Source organism: Diuraphis noxia, unplaced genomic scaffold (assembly GCF_037042655.1).
Source record: "Diuraphis noxia isolate RWA-SAM2 unplaced genomic scaffold, SU_Dnox_SAM2 contig0002, whole genome shotgun sequence".
Lineage (NCBI taxonomy): Eukaryota > Metazoa > Arthropoda > Insecta > Hemiptera > Aphididae > Diuraphis > Diuraphis noxia.
In genome coordinates this window covers 86,831,758-86,856,464 of record NW_028301712.1, presented here as the reverse complement: position 1 = coordinate 86,856,464, position 24,707 = coordinate 86,831,758, and the positions used below count along the sequence as shown (strand labels likewise).

General features: G+C 26.4%; 1 protein-coding gene across 3 annotated transcripts in view; it reads left to right on the top strand.

The window, feature by feature from the left end:
* The window catches only part of wake (ankyrin repeat and fibronectin type III domain containing protein wide awake), a 180,537-nt gene that overhangs the window by 123,944 nt on the left and 31,886 nt on the right, over positions 1–24,707 (top strand). The window contains exon 1 of one of the 3 annotated variants that reach the window (XM_089221305.1): positions 10,485–10,620. The exons of the other annotated variants lie outside the window; for them this stretch is intronic. Coding sequence (XP_089077431.1) covers positions 10,593–10,620 — 28 coding nt within the window. The 5' untranslated portion in view covers positions 10,485–10,592. Of the gene's footprint in view, positions 1–10,484; positions 10,621–24,707 lie in introns of those variants that run through there. 3 annotated transcript variants of the gene reach the window in all.

The following is a 24,707-nucleotide window of genomic DNA, read 5'->3' as shown; positions in this document are numbered from 1 at the left end:
TTAAATATTTAAGTTTAAAAGGAAAATAATGAATTTGTAGACTAGAACAACAATATAAAGTGTATTATTATGTTTTTATTGAAAAGTCAATTTGTTGTTGTTTTATTGCTGTACGAAAACAAAGCCTTGACTGCTTTGGTCATTATAGCCTGCAGATCCCTTATTAAAATAAAAAAGTATTATACATTTTATGTTTGATTTTATTCGATAAGTTTAATAATCATATAGAGGCTTTGGTAATTAGGCAATTTGATCTATATTTTTACCATGAGGGTTGATATAAATAAATGATAATTATTATATAATATGAATATAAACATAGTATGTTGTAAGATAATAAGTTGGAATACCCCTGTCCATGAAAATCATTTTTTCATAGAATTTATGTTAATACTAGAAAAATACGTAGATTTATAATATATAATTTTATTAATATAATATATGCATATTGTACATTCACACAATGATAAATAAAACACTTTTAACTGTTTTATACTATATCATACATAAATGAGTCGTTCGAGAGCATTAATACAATTTATGCCAATATAATGTGAATATTATAATATTTCACACAATTTCCCAACCAATACGTCACGATAGTTTCATATAAACTGTCATTATATTTATACTACAACCCTTGAATTCTTTTCTTTTTGAAATATTTTCCCAGATACTATTTTTGTTCAACAGATATTTTACTAGTTGTCTACAAGAAATTATAATATGTTCTTATCAGGTTTACCGCATGTGTGGATCACTGGCACGCGAATATTCACATTGGGTATTTAGCTCAGACTCGAAGATTTTTTAACTGACTTTTTATACATATTGTTTATGCACACACGAATTTATGTACAGTCGTTTGATTTCTATAGAGTATATATATATATATATATATATATATATATATAATATATATTATTATCTTTAAATTGATGTTCTCATATTTTTCGTATACGTATATACACAGTGGTTATTACTTATTGGTATTATGCTCAATATTTATTCTAAGTATTATTTTGTATAGGTAGGTAACGTATTACAATAATACAAGCATTAGATGTTACAAGCATTCATAAGCTACTATTGCCTATTAGTTTTTTTAACCTAAAAGTATCCATTAGGTGGAAAACCGACCGAGGGTAATTATTTAATACTTTATTGGGATGAGTACCTATCTAATACGCATTTATTTGATATTATTGACTACTAATTTAAAATTAAACAAAACAAAATTTTTATTATTAATATTATTTGATTGGATTTATTTAGTATGATTTATAACTATTTCACTATTTAATATTAAATAAATATTTATTTTATTCATAGATAACTTGGCCTAAATACAAACAATGTATTTAATATTTGTTTTGTTGTAGGTATACCTAACTTTTACGATGCAATTACATGTGTATTCTAACTCTAAGAATCAAAGGTGTGATTTATTTTTTATAAAATATTTAAAAATTTTCTAATAATGTTAAAGTGTTAATATCGAATATTGTTAACACATAGGTAATAGGTAATTAATTATGCGTAATGTTTTAAAGTTTTAATAAACAAAGTTGCTGTAATACACTAACATTTTGAACGCACCTTTAAATAACAATACCTATAAAAAATTTAATATAAAATATTTATACCTGTAAATATATTTTTAAATATTAGATGAATCTCCCGATTGAATAAAACTCATTCACAACTTCAAAAAATCCCATCGCTGAATGGTCTCTTCGCTCAAGTCATCAGTCCCTCTTATTTCATTTTTATTTTATTCTTATAATATTTCTATCTTTACAGCACTTATACTTATTGTAAAATATTATATTTACAGATTGTATAATAAAAAAATTATATACAAAATAAAATATATATATAAGATGAATAATTTGCTTTATAAATAAAGTATTTTATTTTTGTGGAAATTGCAGTGTTTTTTTTATTGAACTTAAAAACATCAAAAGCAAAGGTTATTAGTTTGTTGTTTAATACTTATAATGGAGTGATTTTTAGAACTAAAATTATACAATTAATATGGAGTTAATTTTGTGTGATTTCCACTAACATTAATATTATGGTTATCATTAGCAGAAAGTTGAAAGCTTAAATTGTATTGTATAGGTATAGGTAGGTTTTTCTTAGGAAAGCTAACATATTTGCTATGTTTTCGATGCCGGGTCCTAATGCTTCATTCATATTAGTCAGAATTTTAAATGCAGTATTTATGAATTATGAATAATACATTTTAATGTAAAATAGTACCAAGATAATATATATAAAAAAAAACAAATATTCACAAAAAGTTATCGTAGGTATATCATGTAGAAATAATCTTCTTCTACACTATGGATATTTCATACTATTTTTAAATTTAGATTTTAGAATGAATTTAAATAAATAAACATATATTTTCAATAACGTTTATTATTAATTACTTCAAATAATGTAAAAAAATATATTTAAAAAAAAAACTGCATAATATTATTGATATAATTAGTGATTATTGTTATAGGAATCACTCAGTATTAAATATAATAGGTTTACATAACAAACAAAAAAGAATCTCTTTGAGTTAAGTTCCTAATTTTTTATTCTAAAATTCACAGTATTTTAATTTATTTCAAATTTCAAATAAATGAACTTGTTTAAATTTGAATATTAATTTTATTCGTGATATATAAGTTATGGCTATTAATAGGTAATTCATTTATCGTTATATATCTAAATATAGGTAATTCGATATTTGTTTATATATTTACATAAAGAACAGATTATGCGAGGTAACGAAATATTGATTTAAATCAATTATGTAATCCATAAATCTTAGAACAATATATTTAAAACAATTCTTATTAGAATTATTTAAATAAGTGTATGAGGTATGACTATTTATAAATACATAAAATAATGGATACAATATTAAAGATATAATTGTGTGCCAAAAGGAGATATTATAACTATGAGATTATTCAATTTGCTGAATAGTGAACATACATTTGGATTTATTTAAATATAGGTTTACAAATATCATAATGTTAATATTTCTTTAATTATTTCAATACCTAAAAAAAATAACATTGCTTTACATTCTACATATTCACGATTAAACGACAATTCAAATTGGTCATAATATATCGTAAATTAAATAGGAAAAGAAATTAAATTGGTTGAAATATTTGAAGAATATCTACTTAGTAGTTAATAATAAATTACATTTTCGCATTAATACATTACAATAGGTAATAGGTGCATAATTTATTTACACAATACACAATGTACACTTAATGGTTGGTATAATGAAAGCGTTCATATGTATTTCCTTTACACGTTATGCTTTCGTTAATAAAAGTGTCATAATACTATTATGTCCTATCCTATTATCATAATAGGATAGGATATCATCCATTGATAATATATTATTTTATATAAAAAATATTCAAATATAATATAATACTGTAATTTTTTCAGTTACATGGAAAGTTTGTTAAAAAAAATATCAATTTAATTTCTAAAAAATGTATATTTTGCAGAAGTAACGGGATCCGTGACTATGATAAACAACTAATATAATTATAAAATTACATATTAAAACAAAAATATTCCATAAAAACCATAAAACCGTAATAATATGTGAATGTATTTTGACTGAATTACATATATTTGTGATTTAGTTATATAAATATTTTAAAATTAAATAATATAATACTCCATTGTTGGTTACTTTTTTGACTTACATTAATATAAAACATTTTTTAAATATATTCTATGCTCTATAATATTTATGTGTGATATTTATTTTATTTATTAAAATCAATACTAACAATTATTAATGATAAAAAAGAATTAATGTAGAGATATATGATAGATAATATATATATGAATGTAAATGAATAATGACAATAGTCGTATTATACACTTATATATCGTAACTGCATAATATTAAATTAAGTATAATAAAATACACGAATACCTCGTTTGAATAAGCTTTGTATAAAATTTACTGTTTTATGCATTCGATTAGGTATACTATAGAATTTGAATAAATGTTATATAGAATTATTATTATTATTTATCTATATGCATAGAATAATAGTTTAATAATATGTCACGTGATATTTCTATACAAACGGATCAAAATCAAAAACCCAAATAAGTTTGTACGAAAATGTTCTCCAACATTACAAAGAAAATATCCGTATAACCGGTATTAGGTAGGTGCATTGCAATATAACACAAATAAAAATATGATTTAATTATTCAATTCGTGACGATTTTTTTTATATATTTGTATAATTTATAATTTGATTGATTGCATTTGACAGTAAATATGTTTTAAGTAGGTTAAATGCAATTATTCCGTGAAAACCGTCATTACCTAACAACTAGTAATGGCAAATAATAGAATAAAATATACTGTAGGCAACACAATAGTGAGCACGCATAACCTATAGCCTTGTCCATGCAGGTATAGCGACTCACCAAATATAGGCATAATAATCTTTGAAATTTTTTCTTTTATTTCAAAAAGTTTGCCTTGTACAGCACTACAGCTCCTATGTGTTATTCAGCTCTTTCTTTCGTGCGATACGCTGTTACCTGTTAGTGGCCGTTACCATGTTATAGATAGAAATTATAGGTACCTGAAAGTAATACCAATTTATCAAAAAATAAATAAAATCACACTAATAATTCTGTTATAATAATAATATTTCCTCCCCCCAATGCTGTACAATATTTATACCTCTGACCAACCGACCACGCCCAACACACTAGTAGCAGACTATGCGGACAATAAAGTCATAATATCATCCAGTTCAGATCCTATTGTAGCCTCCACGAACCTTCAAAACCATCTTTCATTAATGGAAGATTGGTATAAAAAGTGGCGTTTTAAAATTAACCAAGCCAAATCAGCACATACTACATTTACACTCAGATTAGCACCATGTCCAGAGGTATCGCTTTTTGGTACTCAGATCCCCTCATCCCCAAACGTTAAATATCTCGGCATAACTCTTGACCGCCGTCTAACCTGGGATCACCACATCAAAGCCAAAACTTCTCAATTAAATTCCCGTTTACAAATAATCAAAACCCTAATAGTCAACAACAAACACTCTAAATTAAATATTAAACTACTTCTTTATAAATCTCTTTTAAAGCCAATTTGGACGTACGGCCTACAGCTGTGGGGCAACGCGAAAATATCAAATCTAAATAAAATTCAACGTTTCCAAAACAAAATTCTAAGAAAAATTACCAACTCTCCACTATATGTCTCAAATCACTCCCTGCATAAAGACCTTCATATGAAAACAATTCAGGAAGAAGCAAAAAATTATTACAAACGATTTCACCAACGCCTCAATTATCATCCAAACGAACTTGTAAGAAATATGGCTTCTTTAACCATTCCTGGTAATCCCCCTCGTCGCCTCAAGCGTAAATGGTGTAGAGACCTACTTAACCCCTAACAAAAAAAAAAAAAATAATAATAATATTTAATAATAATAATAATAAAGTTAAAACAAATAATTTAAAAACATAAGTGTCATCGGTGGGTGGCTTCTTAGCTCATAATTTCATGTTTTTTATTGTCTTAGCGCATACTCTTATTGTGCCGATTGTGTACAGATTGTGTATTACAAATAAAGAAAAAAAAAATAATAATAATAATATAATATGAATTATTATGTAGGGACTAGCTTATGATTGTATACTTATGACTATATGAGTTATGACCAATTTAGATCATAACATTACTTTCCAGAATGAAAAGTGATTTAAAATGTTCTTTTCTATTATTGCAACAACGAATAAATATTTTCGTTTCTCAACAAAGTACCTACCTAATACTTATAACTTACGGGTAGATAAAGGGTGGATATATAGAAGTGATTTTTAAAGTGTCATTTGTGTAATATGGTTCTAAAACGGAAATCGTGTTTGTATGTGTTGTATGCGTTTACGACGAATTGGAAAATCGGTCGTCTCGTTGTCGCATCTACGTGACAGCAGGATGACAGCGGTTAAGTTATGTTCAGTGCGCTGACAGCGTTACCGTAGTTACCGGGCACCACAACCCAAATAATATATGGGATGAGATGATGACGTTTTTAATAATAATAATTATTATTTTCAGCTGGATACTATAACATCGCACCATGGTGCATTATCCGTTTTAAATTATCCACATGGCTGGGTAGTTATATACGTTAAAAAGAAAGCGAAATTTAATGTATTAAAAATGCGATTATTACCATTGAAAATTAAGTATTTCCTTCAAAATAATATAATATTATTCACGCGTTTTCCAAAAGAATCACGAAAATTTAGTATCTTTAAATAACATTTATTTTTAAATATACTTTAATATTTATATTGATAATTATTAAATTATTCAAGTGGTTTCTCAATTTAAGCGATTCGTAATATTAAATAATATAACTCGTTTTATTACCTAACTTAAATGGATTCAAATCGATGATAAGGTACTTATGTATTAGCCACTACAATGTATTCTGTAAATACTTCACTTATACTAAAAATATGAAATAATATGTTTTTTTTTAAATATTTTTATATACTATAGGTATTGAGGTACTTATATTTATATGATGTTATAGTACTTGTTGATTAAAAATAAGATTTGATTTGGTTGTGCTCGCATATTTTTATGGTAAAGACAAATATTAAGTGAATTCATAGGTTACATCATATATCTTCATATTATATTATTTGATATTACTCACAAGATAAGAGATACTTGATTAGTTTTCACTTATCACTCTTACTCATATTGTATATTACGGTCATCGAAGTCGTTTATCATAATTATTAATGTAAATAAATTATTATTATATTTTTATGAAATGAGTTCACTCCAAATGTTTGTATCTAATAATATTTTTTCGTATTTAAATAAATAAGCCTCGGCATCTATGGCTATTGGCATACGAGGAGTTTAAGGTTAACAGTTTTTAAGAATACAGTATTTACATTTTATATATACAATAACAGATTATAAACTGTTTATAAGATGGGTTTTAGTTAAAAAGGTCATCTTTTATATCTAATAATTGTAACCTATCCAATAATGTATAAATACGACTAAATAATATTAATACCTTATTTTGGTTTCACGTGATATACACGTCGTGCTAAAAAAATATTAAAATAAGGTTCAAAGTTATATTAATATTTTCGCGTCGATTTTAATAAAACATATACATATTATTCTAGTAGAAAATATGGCTTGCGTGAGAATAGGCGTGTCATTGGATCTAAAAATATTTTTAAAATTTAGTTTAGAGTAATATTTTCATTTTCAATATATTTCGTCACAATATTTCGGAATAATGTACGTAGTATCTTTGTATGATAAAATTTATTGTATATTATTGAATTTTTGTAGGCACTATATAGTAGAAAAAGGAAATCAGAATATTTCCCATTACAATTACTTAATTACAGCAATGCGAAAATTACAAATGTGTAGTCTCCTGAAAAAAATTATGAAAAAGAAAATTGTTTTATTTTTAATTACAATTATTACACAGGTTTTGCAGTTACATCACGTTATGAACTTATACGACCATATGATATTACTTGTTGGTATATTTGCAGCTTTAAGTTTAACACAAAAAACATAATTATAATATATAGTATATAACAACATCAAAAGTACCTGTATTAATATGCACACTACTTAGTTGAACATATTTCCTATCTATTTATCTATATAGGTATACATTATACATTCAAAAGTTTTATTTTATTTCATTATTATTTATATTCTTATGTTAGGTAATAATATGAAAAATCTTCTCCACACCTGGTATATTCACCAGGCTTACAGAAAATGGTTGTAGCTAGTAATATGATACCCGTTTCAAATCGTTAAACAAGCGCGCAGAGACTTAACCACTTAAAACACTAAATACCGGCAAAATCATTCCAACTGAATAAGCTTAAAAACCTATTTACATCATACGCCTACGACAAAAAACAAAACATAATCTAGATATGTAATACGACGTGCAATATATTATATTATTACTTATCAATGCAGACGAAATATTTTGGTTGTATACAGATAAAATTTTTAGATTGAATCTGCAAATTCGCATTGGTTAGGTATAAATATTTAATTTTACGTCAAATTACTGCGGAAATCATTTTTTCTTATTCCCGATGACAACGAAATAACTTAAAAATTAAACTTTTATTCAAGTTGTAATATTATATGAGCTTCATTTTGAAATACAAGTAGTAAATTATTTTGACTAAATCTGCTCAGACAGTCAGATACAGATTGCAGTTAAGAGATGCCATAATGTGTATATAATATATATAAATAGTATATTATAGCCGTATACACTCATTGTAAGGGAATTCAAGTGAAATTTTAAGTTTATCATAATGTTTGCATATCATTATACTTGAAATATTTTTGCTTTAAGCATATAAAAGTACTAAGTATACATACAATAGCATACATATTGACATCTAATGAAATATAGGTTGAAAATCTTTATATTTAATCCAATGATCCATAATTTCAGTTGAAAGTTTTTTTGGTACAAATACGATTTTGACTTAAATTTTCATAGATTTTTTTGTAGGAAAGGGAGGGGATGAAGAAGAAAATTTATAAGTGTTCTTATTTAAAAAATAGAATTATGTATGTCATCTTATTGATTTGATTTATCTTTACTTTCTTAGCTTTTCCACATAATAATTCTGGGTTATGTAAAGAGAAGAGTAATGTATCATATTAAAAAATTAAATTATGCTATTTTAATATTGCAAGATACAAAAGAAGAAACTTTAAAGTTTTATTTGAGTTATTTTGTATGCCAATGACATTAAGTATAATCCTTTACATAAACAAAATTTTGTCGTTTTATTTTGTGTGTTATATAATATTATTATTTATTATATATAACAATAGAAAAGGTATATAAAAGAATAAGTAATACTTAATGGAATAATGAATGGAGATGATAACATAAAAAACTGTAAATTTATCGCAAGGTCCATGAAGAATAAAAGTTACGTATGAACTTAAATTTAAATTTCATGATCCACTGATACCCATGTTAGTACATAAAAAAAAAAATAATAAACTTAATGTACACAATTACAACGATAAAGTAATTGAGTACTTGTAACATCGATATAACACATAGATAATGCTTTAATTATTCGGTTATTAGGTTAAAAGCTTACATCTTGTGTATATAAGTATTTATTCTATTATAATAATAGGTAGGTATATCATGTTAATATGATATAATATTATATCTATATGTAACTGTAATTAATTTTGTGATAATTTAACGGAATAAATAATATGTTTATCTATGCAATCATAACGAGTAAATTTTGCTCAATAATTTTTGTAATATATTGAAAATTAATCATAATTATTCGTAATATAATTTAATATCAACAAATATATTCTTTGTACATAATATATTGTTATGTATAATTTATTTGTAATCTTTTTTCTATAGTTTATCATTCGTGAAGTTTTGTAGGTTAATTTTTGTTACAATTTAATTCTTCAGTAAATGTTGTTTTAATAAAATATTGCAGTGTAAAAGATGTTTTTTTAAAATTTAATAATACGACTCCACTATGACAACACCTACATTTCAATATATACCAAAATGTTAGGTAGGTTTGACATAAACATCTAAAATTTTAAATTTGTATACAGAATAATATTTAGCAATAAAAAAAAAAAAAAAAATACCTATTAAATATTCATACAGTATTTTTTTCACTGTCGGTCAACTGCGCTTAAAATTATGAGTGCTTTTTTATATAGTATAATATAATTTAACACGTATTTATGCCTACACATAATTTCGCATAAATTAAATACTTAAATAATGTTGTGTTATTATTTCCATTACTTTCAAAAATACATTTATTATATTTAAAAATTTAAATCTTGATAACGTTAAAACGGTCATCTGTTGGACGCACGTGCAACACGGATAAAATCAGTGTTATTTATATGTATATGTAAATTTAAAGTTTAACAATTTGGCACCTCTGTAACCATATATGTACCTAGGTACGTTTATTTAATATGCATTTAGGTACCTATAATAAACATTACCTATGGCGTAGGCACAATAATCATAAACAACCTTGATGAATAAAAAAATAAATCAGTGTTGTATAGTTGTCATGAACCGTAATCATGGGGATTAGGTCCTTGTTAACAAGATAATCTCGTAATACAGTAACGAATTCAACACTCGTTGATATCAATATTATCGACTATTATCATACTTACATAGTTATTATTATTCAACGGTCTATAAAGTGGAAAAAAACGATTGTATCAATGTACGCACCTAAATACTTAGCGCAACCATATCCTCATCGGCTGTTTGACACTAGGATTTGTTCGTATAATACTGTCATGAAGTTTATTGACTTGTTCTACATAATTTAATACAGTCATTTATGCACCGTTCTCGAGTTTTAATATCGCCAACGCAATTTATTTACACGCGCAGTACAATAATTATCATCTCGTAAATCAATGTCCGTTAATTGATATAAAGCCGATGAGGTCTCATAAAACACTTTATGAAGGTAAGGAGTATTATATACATTTTTTTTATTTATGCGCAATACTACCGTGAATTATTTACAACTACGGATCATGACCGTCTTGACATAAATGCGGAAAAACGTTTGACCATTATCATTATAAGCGTTATTCTATTATGCTGTCAAACAAATTATGTAGACGGTCAACTTTCTGACATGACGAATCACATAAAAGTAATATTGAATTGAATAGAAGAAAAAAAATTATCTTTGTAATACGTTATAAAATAATAATATTTTATAATGGGCGAATTTGTATCAAAATAATATAATAATATTTTAGTGTGAACTGTTGAAACAATCAACGTAATATTAAACAATTTACCGATATATTAATCGATTCGTTAGATTTCCCATATTTACTGATCTAATATACGTATAGACAATATTATTTACTAATAAAGTAATATATATTATATTTATAACGTATACTATACTTCCACATACCTAAGTAAATATAATAACTATAAGATATATACTCGGTTTTTCTAGTTTTCTCACAGTTATATTACTTTGAAAAAATATACATTTTCTGTATCGGTGCGATTTTACACATACTATATACGCCATGGAGATTTTATTATTGTAGTTAAAATCACATTTTTATAGGTTTATAAGACGAGACAATTTTATGACAAATAATAATTATACTAAATTATTATATTATATATCATATAATATTCTATATAATATACATCTCTCTACCTACGCTCTCCGTTTTGGTATTTTATAGTGTTTATTTAGACACGAACGTTGTCGTAAACTCCTCGCGTGAGCGTTTTTCCATAATATATAAATATAATACAACGATAATGCATTAGGTATTACCTGTTATATATTATTATTATTATTATGTTAAACTCATATTTTTTCGTTGCGACAATATTATCTGATTTAATAAGTATTTTGGATTTGTTGGCCTAATTGCTGGTGATCTCAAAAATCCGTACGAATGCCTATACATTTGATATATAATATTTATTAAATATATAGGTACAATATAGAGCAATTCATTTACTTGCGCGCGACGATATGACTTCATTCAATTTTTAAATGTTTCGATTATACAACACAACGTTTCGGTACATTACTTTTCTTATTAGTTATTACTATAATATAGGTATATATATATATATATATATATATATATATATACTACTACTTACTCATTTGTTGCTACATTTAAAAACTACAAATCGCATGAATTTTAATTTTGGAATAGTGTTTCTCTCATGGTCTAGATGTGTATAATAAGTAATGATTTTCCAATATTCGCATTTTAAAAGCGATCCATCAGGAATTTTGAGATTTGCGGTGGAAATTTAAACTTTTCTTTTGTTTATAAATGGTTTTCATATTCGGGCAGATCCGGTACAATTATGTATACTTAATAATATATATATATATTATGTATTAAGCCATCAAATAGTAGTGTTGAAATGGTTTCAACTAAAGAAATTATATCTTAAAAAGTTAAAACCAAATGTTTGTGCGTTGCTTATATACTCATAAACTATCCAATTGAATTTGATAAAAACCTCAGAAATTGTTTTTAGAGATATCAGAAAAGTTTAGAGATTAGGTAGCTTAACCTCGTAAAAAAATATACCAAGTGCTAAATTCAATCAGTGACTTGTGGTTGCCCGTCTATAGATCAAATTATTTCACAAAACACTGGCTCCGATTTGTTCGTGAACTGAGGTCCACTAGAACTGAGATACACTGAAACCGGGATACACCTATAAAGTATATATATTATATCACAGGATTTTCACAAGAAGAAAAAAACTGCACATGGCCAAAGCCGGATGTTCAGCTAGTATATTATACATATACCTTAAATACAATACTATTATATTATGGCAATAAAATTAAGTCGAGAGGATGATATTTTATTATTATTCTGTTCTTATACGTATCATACACCTATTACTATTATTTTGGAATTCATAGAGTTTCGGCCTACCGATCGGTTGCATTCATCACCACTTCGACGAGCGGATATGATCTGTGCGGGTTTCCCACTGGGGGATGCCAGCAGCCATCACGGACCTTGGGTATGTATATAATATTTAATGTGTCGTGATTTGGCGCGAAATATTCGAACCTGTTTGGTGGTCATCGTCGTGTTTAAATTGTTTAATATACACACGACCAGAGTATGTGATATAATATTATCTCGTTTACCCGCTTCACACGCAAATGGGAAAAAAACCAACTTTAAACCGGTGTGATTACGCGTGGCTCGAGATTTCAAGGTCCGTCGAACTCATGGCGACGAGTACGAACTATATTACATACATCTGAACTTGATATTATTACTATAATCGTTGTAGGTAGGTATAACGTTTGTTTCGAAAAACGTTTAAATTTCCCCTGTGTAACATATATATGTAGGTGCATAACGTAATGTATTATAATAATATAATAATACACGTGCTGTTAAAAAAATGTTCGTATCCAACAAATCCCACGGTGAGTTAATTAAAAATTAAAAAATAAGAATACATAAATTACCCACTCACCGAATAGGTAGAGTAGGTACACATGTAATATGGGTAGGTATACGCTGCAGAGGGCAGGATCGTTATAATTATTATTACCGCTGTGATAGTTCATCGACTGCTGCATGGCAGTATACTACAATATAATTTTATATCGTATACCTATTATAACAAAGCGCGTAGGTATCTCTGTATATTATAATGACATGTATAGACTTATAGTATTCTAGTGTACTTCCTTGTGTATATATATATATAATCTTATGTATATAATATGTTTATTGTATATGTGCGTGATTCGCGAACATCATCATATACAATAGTATTATATGTAAATACGCCGACGACAACAAAGCGCCGACGACTATGAAAATATTTCTTCGGCATAATAATGATGATAGCAGGTAATTATAATTATTGCAGTTATCCTATGTGGCTGGCGGGAAACGACCGTTGCCGCTGCAGCTGTATTATAATAATATAATAATGTATACAGGGTGACCTACCACATTTTACCGTTTTCACATTTAATTAACACACGGGAAAGGGCCGTGGACGGTGATGAAATCCGTATAGTATTGCTCGCGACAAGACGAAATATCAACGCCCCCATTAATGCACTGGGTGATGATAGTCTTACTATAATTATTATTATAGTATCGCAAGCCGCAAGGGATGATTAACATTAACCCCTCCCATTTTTTGCACCTAATTGTTAAAGCTATTCTATAATAAATGGTTTATAATATATAGATATGATTGCGATATATATTATTATAAGCTAGAGACACATTCGACGGCAATACAACTTCACACAATAAAAATCCTTCATAATGTTATGATAATATAATACTATTACTAATATATCGATTAAATTTTGTGTTGAAAATCCATCCCTCTCAACGACCTCTGGATTCACTAGTGGTGTGACAATGGGTAAATATATATCGCAATCGCCATGGCTCCGAGGTTGTAATTAATTTCTTTAGTTTTCTATCAAACGTATTTTGTACCCTCTGAATCAGACGGAGTATAACACGCGTCCAATACATTATTTTAATTGGCGTTTGGCGCAGATAACTTTTACACTACATAGTATATATAAGGTACCACTACGTGACGTATGTATATTTATTTTATACATATATTCATAGGTTGTACATTATACTTGACTTATGGTGGGCGGATAGTTCGCAGGTCGTCGCTCGTAAATATGATATACAGGGTGATTCTTTTATCATGAACCACTCATTATTACAAAAAGTATCAATGTTTTTGAAAATATTTTTTTACATAGTTTCAAGTTGTTAAAAAACCAACGCTTTTATTAAAAAAATTATATTTTTTATCCTTATCATTTTTTTAAGTTTTTTACTTTTTTGAATGACAACCTAGAGTTTTAATTTCATATTCCTAAGCAGAATATTTTTCTAAGTATTTTGATACGTAAAAATCGAATTTTGGACTAGTAGTTTATGAGTTATAAGTATTTAAAGTTTAGAGAAGTGGTGTAGTGGACAAACATTTTGCGGGGTAACCCCGTACCACTCCACTCTGCCAATTTAAACTTTAAATACTTATAACTCATAAACTACCTGTCCAAAATTCAATTTTGACGTATCAAAATACTTAGGAAAATATTCTGCTTTGGAATATGAAATTAAAATTCTATGTTGTCATTCAAAAAAGTAAAAAACTTAAAAAATGATATGGATAAAAAAATATTTAAAAACATAATTTTTTAATAAAAACGTTGTTTTTTTAACAACATGAAACTTTGTAAAAAATGTTTTCAAAAACATTGATACTTTTTGAAATAATGAGTGGTTCATGATAAAAAAAATCACCCTGTATAATGAAAATAATAATAAAATGACGTGTACGTGTCGTGTGTGTTGAAGATTTTCGAAACTTGACGCGGTGTACTTACGCGGAACGCTCTACTTATACCTGCCCCTCATTTAAGTGGAAATGAACATATTATATACGAAAACGTATTGTTATTATTATTATATCGTTACCGAAAGGTTTTTTAGTTCATGTGAAGTCTCTTTTGCACTCATCGTGTGCATCGTTAACGAGTGGCATGGGTTTTTTACACAACAAAAAATATGCACACGTATGCGAGGTACCAATAATCTACATAATATTATAAATGATAGTAAACGAATAACGTAGTCTGGATGTTTAATTTGGGCGAAAATGATCGCATTTTTGCCAATAAGTGCACTTTATATTTTATTTGGATACCCATATATAATAGGTAACGCGCATAGGCAAAATAATTAATTATAATATTGTATAGGTTTATGCGTTCGACAATGACGCACCCGCAAAGAGGCATACCCTTGTGTAAGGAGTGTTCGAAAAGTTTTTGTTCGTACAGTACCTATTAAATTACTGCGTATATTTTCCATAATATATTATAAACTCCATAGTTCAATAACGTTGTGCTTTATTGTTAACGTAAATTTTTTTATTAAAATTATAATATGTTGTTAATTTATCATCTATACGCGTTCTGCGATCGATTGAGTTGATAATAATTAACGCGTTTTAAAGTTTTTTATACATTGACCGACCATTGGTTTCATCGAGCTCAAAAATAGAGTCATGTATTTGTGTACACAAATAGAAAGAAAATATTAATGACAAAAACTACTCGTTTAATAAAATAAAAAGGCGGGTAAGTCGTGGATGTCGCTCTGCTGTACAGTATAGGTTACAAGTGGGTTACTGTGATGGATGGAATTAAATTTGAATCCAATGATATTATATGATTGTATACGAAAAACGATTCTAAGCGAAGACGGTTTATCTGTGTAGGATATATTATAGATTATTAAAAATTTTCAAATCTTAGATTTAAAAAGAAAAATTTTCATGAATTTCTAGTTTGAAATAATTTGTAAATTTTCGTGATTTTCGTGATTTTTACATATGTTGTCAAAATTCAAACTTTGAATGCTTGTAAAAAAAAATTGTGACTACGAATTTCTTTTATTTTTCAATTGCTATTGTAAAAATATGATAGGAGCTATGTATTACATTTTCAAATCTTAGATATAAAAGGAAAATTTTTTATGAATTTCTAGCATAAAATAATTTATGAATTTTCGTGATTTTTACGTATGTTGTCAAAATTCAAACTTTGAATCCTTGTAAAAAAAAATTGTGACTATGAATTAATTTTATTTTTCAACTGCTATTGTTAAAATGTGTTAAAAGCCTTGTATTGAATTTTCAAGCTTTTCTACCGAACAAATAAATTTTTATCGATATTTACAGAAAAAAAATCTAAAAAAGTTGAAAAATTAAAATGTCAGTAAACAGCTCAAAACAATTCTAAATATTTTGAAAATTTTATCAAATATATAAAATACCTATATAAACATTCAGTGAAAATTTAAAGTATCTGCGGTCATTTGTTTTAGACTTTTAGAGTTACACCAAAATAAGAAAATCACTAAATGTGAAATCCAGTGAAAATCCAATGTTGTAAAAATTTAAATTTCAAATGCTCATAAAAATGTAATTTAAATTTCCGGTGGAATTTTTATTTGGCCAAGGCAAAACACGTTTAAAACATTGTAAAAATCATAATTAACTGAGGTTTACTGCTTGAACCATAATATAATATAATTATAATATAAGATATTGTATATAAAATTACAGTTGCATACGTATTCGTGGAAATGTTTCTTTTATTTTTATTTTTTTAGTTATTAATAAAAACATATTTAACTAAATTGATATAATTTAGTAGAGTAAGTACAATAAGTAGGTACATAGTTATAAAACACAGTTTTATTTGAATCTAACATGAATCTATACATCATTATATTTTAAAATATAATACTGCGTAGGTACCTACTGTAAGTATTTACTTTTGTGCCTGTCTTATAGGTAGTAGGTATATAGGTAGTACACGTCAGAGTGCGTTGCGTGGGTTATATTATTATACTCGAAATTTATGTGATCAAAAATATAAGATTCCTTCAATCATTTTCAAAATTACTTTTTTACTACTAACGTCAGTCTCTCGTGTTTAGTGTTATTCCATGGTTTGTACGTCATTATAATGAAGAATTTTACGGTTGTTACATTTGGTTTCGAGGCGTAATGTTATGGGAAAAATAATAATTCAACCTAAACCACCTGACTGTATCTTCTCCGCAACCATAATACTATAATAGTATCAACACAGTTTATCGATAATAATCAAATATCCAATATTTCGCAGTGTAAAGAACCAAAAAATTAAATTGATAAAAGCTTTTTTCTTATTAATCCCTTGGACATGTATTTTTGACGCCAAAACATCGTCGTACATGATCGTAATACAGCTGACAATTAAAGATATTAAAAGAAAAAAATAACCTGAACCACGAAAATTGTATTCGAAAAATTCCAATTTAGGTTTCTATATTTATCAAGGAATTTATTGAAAAAGCAGTAAATATATTTTTTGAATAATTCTACTTTTAATTGGTTCAATTTTTATTTCGTGTAAAACTAGAGATAATTTATTTCATAGTTATTTATTTTGAAAAAACAATAACCTTTTTAATATAAATAATATAAAATAAGCTTGACATACAATTATATTTAGAATATTAAAATATGCCATTTTATTTTTTAACATACATTTGATAGAGCTTTTACATTTTTTATACAGAGCATAAATTAAAGATTTATTAAATTAAAAATAAACACCTTCTGTTAATCTTACTTAATTCATTCAATATAATATTAGATTTTTAAACAGAAATAGTTACAATTTGTATTATATAGAATTATAGTAAATTTTAATTTATGTCTAGTAAAAAATCATAACATTTTTGAGTGTTATTTAATATTAATTGAGTAATTTTGAAATACCTTTCAAAAAGTATAAATTAATTTCTATAAATTTAAATTTAAAAAAGCGGGTAAGTGGGTATCGCTTGGCTGGGCCTCTGACTAGGGTAGGTTAAATTTGAATGCAATGATAGGTATCATTGTATACGAAAAACGATTCTGAACGAAGATGGTTTATCTGTCTAGGGTATATTATAGATTATTAAAAATTTTAAAACTTTAGATTTAAAAAGGAAATTTTTTATGAATTTCTAGCTTAGAATAATTTGCGAATTTTCGTGATTTTTACGTATGCTGTCAAAATTAAAATTTAAATGCTTGTAAAAAAAAATGTGACTGCATTTTTTTTATTTTTCAACTGCTATTGGAAATATATTTTAGGAGCTTTGTATTAAATTTTCAAATCTTAGATATAAAAGGAAAATTTTTTATCAATTTCTAGAATAAAATAATTTTCGAGATTTTTACGTATGTTGTCAAAATTAAAATTCGAATGCATGTAAAAAAAAAAAATTGTGACTATGCATTTCTTTTATTTTTCAACTGCTATTGTAAAAATATATTATGAGCATTGTATTAAATTCTCAAATCTTAGAATTAAAAAGAAAAACTTTTATGAATTTCTATCTAACATAATTTGAACATTGCCGTCATTTTTATATATTTAGTCAAAATTAGAACTGTAAATGCTTATAAAAAAAATGTGTGACTATATATTTATTTTATTTTTCAACTGCTATTGGTACAATGTGTTAGGAGCCTTATATTTAATTTTCAAGTCTTTGATATAAAAAGAAAAACTTTTATGAATTTCTATCTAAGATAATTTGAAAATTGCCGTAATTTTTACGTATTAAGTCAATATTTGAACTTCAAATGCTGATTAAAAAAAATTGTGCCTATGTATTCTTATAATTTTTAATCACTATAAGAATAACTTATGAGGAACTTTGTATTAAATTTTCGAGTATTTTGATAGGGCCAAAAAATTTTATCGACACTTCAAAAAAAAAATTTCAGAAAAATTCATTTGTCTGTAAATATCTCAAAAAAAGTCAAAATATTTTTAAAATTAAATCGTGTAAATAAAATGCCAATCCAAATAACTGATAAAATTTTCACGTATCTACGACTTATACTTTTTGAATAATAACAAATATTTAAAATCGTTTCAGGATAAATTGTTATCGGTACGCTATTTCGTAAAAATTTAAAATTCAAACGCACTTAAAATTTTTCCTATAATGATGCTTTGAGTTTTCTCTATAGCTACTTGAAGGAAACATATGGAAAACTTAGTGTTGTATTTTTAATCCTTGGTTATAAATGCAAAAAATTTTATGATTTTTCAACTTCAAAATTACCTGCAAATTTTCGCATTTTCGACAGATTTCGTAAAATTTTGAACTATAAACGCTTATTAAAAAAAAATTGTGACTTACGATTTTTAATTTTTTTTAGCTACAATAAGAACAACTCATAAGGAACCTTGTATTAAATGTTCAAGTTTTTTTGGTCGTCCAACATTTTTTTACCGACACTTCAAAAAAAAATTCTCAAAAAAGTCGAAAATTTCAGTGGTCTATAAATAACTAAAAAAAAGTCAAAATTAAACTGTATATAGATAGCACTGCCATAAACATTTGATGAAAATTTCAAGTATTTACAGTGATTAGTTTTTGAATTACAACCATATAAAAAATTGATTTGGTCGAAAACTGATTTTGCGTAAAAATTCCCGTTTTTCTGTCATTTTTTTTTTGTTTTTCTCGATTTTTTTGAAAAATGTTGGGAAATGTTTACTTTTAACCTCTATAATGCACCAAGGATCTTCACTTTTGCATCGGAAACCACCCCCAAAGTTTGAAATCGAAGCATTGTTTCGACTAGTTATGCTGTACATAGACACAAAAAAAAAAAACACACATCCTTGTAAAATCAATACATTCTTCACTTCGTTCAGAATCTAAAACACACATCATTGTAAAATCAATACATTCATCACTTCATTCAGAATCTAAAATATATATGGATGTTCTACTGATGTGCAGTGAAACCAGGATAGTAAATCTAGTAAATTATTATTTTTATTATTGCTTATAGATAGTGGTTTTATCTCACTTGTGCATAAAATATATTGGAATTACACAATATACTTTATTTATTGTACTTGAACGTTTGCTAATTCTTTAATAGTGGTAATTATTCAGAACATATTTTAGAAGACAATTATGAAATTAACATATTAATAGAAAACCCTCATAGTGATGTACCTTTATTTAATGACAACTTGATCGGTATAAATAACATTTGATAAAGGAGTAGGATCCTACTAAAAGAGAAAAGAAACTAATCAATTAATATTTTTTTAATACACATAGTTAAACATATCTCATATTATGATCCAATATTGTTTTAATTTTATCTATTATATTCACATTACAATTAAAGAATTTAGAATAATAACTTAAAAATATTTTGTGACACATCGTGTGTTGGTCAGTGTAATAAAATTCTACCACATGCAGAGTCAAGTTAACCAGTTTCTTAAATTTCCAAGAGTCGTTAACCAGCTTCTGTTTATTTTATATTATGCTTACGTGTTTCATAATTTAAAATTTCAAAAAGACATGTATAAAATGTTCACAAGATATTTATATTTTAATGTTGTGAATCTGTGTGCGTGTTGATAGTTTTCAAATGCTATTTATTATATTGTATTCTTATTTTCTTATTTTTTAAATTGAATGATTATTACAATTTATTTATAAAATATATTTTATTTACAGAAATAAATTAAAAAATTTGATTTATAACGACTGAAAAATGTTGAAATAGGAGCTTATAAATAAATACAATTTAATACCATACATACAATTTATCTTCTTTACCTAATAATCTAAAATAAATATATATATATAATTAAATTAATGTTTATTGTATAGTGGTTAAATAATATTTAAATTAGTTGTAAAAAAAGAAGATTATCTGTAAATACTAAGTGCACTGTTTTAATATATTTAGGTGTTAAAAAAGTTTTTCATTTTAACATTTTCATTACACAGTTATCATACCTACAATATGCATGAAAAAAAAAATATTATTCACAGAGTTAATGATGGAGGAATTCAAATTTATCAGAAAAAACTTTTAAAAAACTAATATATAATTAGTTATGTAATGATTTATTGGTCTACATCAGACTTTGATGATGATAAAATTAAAAAACTTCGTTATAGGTGCATGGTTTTAATTGACTATTTTTATATTAAAACGAATAGCCATAATATTATTAAACGTATAAATATACGCTCAATGTACTTAAAAATAATAAAGTAGGTGAGATACATTGTGATCACTTATTAATTAAATCTTAAAAGCGTTATTTAATACTAGCTAATATGGTGTACAGTGGCATTTACTATTTCATACAAAAATGTATTAAAGTTATTTTGATTTTTAAATTTGCACTTATGTAAATTTTTATTGAAATTCCCATATTTTGAATTTCTTGTACAATATTTGAGAATAGAAAATTACTGATTCATTTTTTTTCTTATTTTGTTTCTGTGCCTTAAAACATTATAAAAGGAACGATTTATTTTAAGTTGGATAGATATTATTTTACTTTTAAGGGGTTTATTAGTACTTACTTAGCTATTTCTTAGTATGATAAGCAAGGCTGGGCAAGTTAATTACTTTTTTTTAACTCAGTTAAGTTAAGTTAAATATTTTTTGTTCAATTAAATTAAAAGTTAAGTTAATATACATCAATTAAGTTTATAGTTAAGTTAACAAATTTTGTTAACTTAACTTCAATTAATAAGTTAAGTTAATAAAAAAAAAATCATTGAAAAGGTTTTAAAACAAGTGAAAATCACAAATGTATAATAATACACTACTATTTATAGGTAGGTAGGTATTTTTATAATAAAATAGTCACAATTAATGATAATCGACAATCATAAAAATTATAAAATAAGATATTAATAAATATTAAGTAATAATAATAATAATAATAATAATAATAATAATAATAATAATAATAATAATAATAATAATAATAATAATAATAATAATAATAATAATAATAATAATAATAATAATAATAATAATAATAATAATTAATGAATACCTAACAAGCCTGGTATTATCAAACGGGACTTCGTAAGGAGGCTCGTAGCTGTTGTTATATCTTATATAATATGATCATACGGGCGACTAAAATATGTCTAAATATCACATTGTTACAATGTTATCTCTATATCACAAATTATTATTTATTATTTTATTAGTAGGTACATACTTAATTAATATAACATATTAGTGGTTATTTATAAAAATAATTTCGAAAACATCTTCTTTTTTCCTAACAATAATTTCTAATATTTTACGAATTTTAAATCGACGAACCGTTATAGACTAAAATATTATATCCTAGATAAAACGAAAATTCAAAATTAACTTAAGAGGGCGCTTCACCCGCTACGTTGTCTCCGTCTTACAAGTGCGTAACATAGCAAATTTTATGCTCAGCAGATCACGTTTAGCTCCGTTAGTTTAAAATTTAGAGTAAATTGATCTCTTACAAAAATTAAAGGTAATATTATCGAGGGCATAACGTAGGCTTTTTATTATATTTTAATTTTAAAGCGAGTTATGTGTATTTTAAAATTGTAAATTGTTTGTATATTTTAAAATACACATAATTCACTTTAAAATTAAAATATAATAAAATGTCTACGTTATGCCCTCGATAATAATGTTACCTTTAATTTTTGTAAGAGATCAATTTACTCTAAATTTTAAACTAACGGAGCTAAACGTGATCTGCTGAGCATACAATTTGGTATGTTACGCACTTGTAAGACGGGACAACATATGCGGGTGTAGCGTCCTCTTAATTGGTAATATTAAAAAGTAGAAGTTGATTTTAAGTTAACGTAGATAAAAATAAGTTAAGTTAAAGTTAAGTTAATCAAAACAGCGAACTAGTAAGTTAAGTTAATAAGTTAAAATTAACTTAACTTTTAATTTATTAACTTGTTAATGCCCAGTCTTGATTATAAGTGAAAAAATAATAATATTTTTATGATATATCATATTTTCATGTATAATTAAACATTATTTACCGAGTTATTTACCTTGATAGTTATAGTTATAATGCTTAATATTTTATTTGTTTAATTTTTATAAAAACATATTTTGTATACCTACTATTCCACAAATTCATAACTCCTATTTATGTATAAGAATTGTTGTATTTTAAAAGGAATAAATTTGAATGGCTTAAGCCATGAATATTTTCTTTTTAAATGTTAAAATATGAAATCATAATATTTAAATTTAAAAAAATAATGATATTTTGGCAGAACATAATTGAAACATATGATTTTGTCATTTGAGTGAAGATTAGGTTTGAGACCTGATATGTAAAATATAAACGGATTAAATTTGTTTCAAGGAAAATTTTTAAAATCCTTACACTTCAACGAGTACCAATATATTAAGAGTATACCTATTTTAATTTTAAAGTCTGTTAAATAATTTCCAAAAAATAAGAATATTGGCTTAGAATTAACTAAAATAGAATTGGAAATATTGACATAGTAAATTCACTATTAGGTATAATAACTATTATGCAAGATGTAACTAACCTATAAGTATGAATTGTAACGAAAACACAACACTTGATTTTTCGTATTTATATTTTTTGCGTGTTTATTTTCATTAACTTTTATGATACAAATATAATTGGGATTTTACAATATTTCTTTTCAATCATTTATACTCTTTACGAGTTTACAACAAAAAATAATTTATTTAGGGGTAACATAGAACATTGGGGGGAATGCGTGTGCAAAGACTCATGGTTTTTATGTCGGGTTTTGAGGTGGCTCGGTTTGGACGGCGTCTTCCCTCAAGACAAATGGTAGGTCTGTCTACTCCGATACAACGGAGGATTGACTGCTACGGAAATTGACACACGGCGTTGGGAACGTTCACTCCGATACAACGGAGGATTGACTGTTACTGGTAGGCTTGTGGGCGACAACGGAACTCTGCAGACGGCGATAGAATGATCCGGCGGCTTCGGTGTGACGTATGACTGGATACTGGCTGCTCTACTCTGACGGTGGCGCTCAGCATGCACGGGCAGGTCGACACCGTATACGACGTGTGGTTGCGGCGTATTAGGGAGTTGCCGGGTCAGACTATATGGTTGAACATCCGTTCTTGTCAATATTGCTATTGGCCGGCTTGTTCCAGTCTGGGGCAAATTTCGCTGTTGTTCGAGTCACAAATAATATCCGTTCTTGCCAATATTGCTATTGGCCGGCTTATTATTATTCTTCGCAGCGGGGAGAACGTTGATCGTATGGTGCTCAGCGGCCTGTATATCTGTTATACTGGGAACGCTGGTCCCGTATAGTTTTGATGTAAACTTGTACCTGATTTCTTTCATTTTTCGGTGGTTTATTCATGTATTTAATGTAAACAGAAGTATCTAAATTATAGTTTAGATTCCCAGGAAAAAGAATATGATACTGGCGATTCAATCCGATGCTTGGTTCGATGCGAAAACTCGCTTTCCCTGTGTGCACCGGTACAATGACGTGCGGATGCGCGCCATCTATATATCCTGGCGGCAGACGCGCGTAGTCGCCGAATTGCTTTTCCGCGGCGGTACTCATTTGCGAGTGT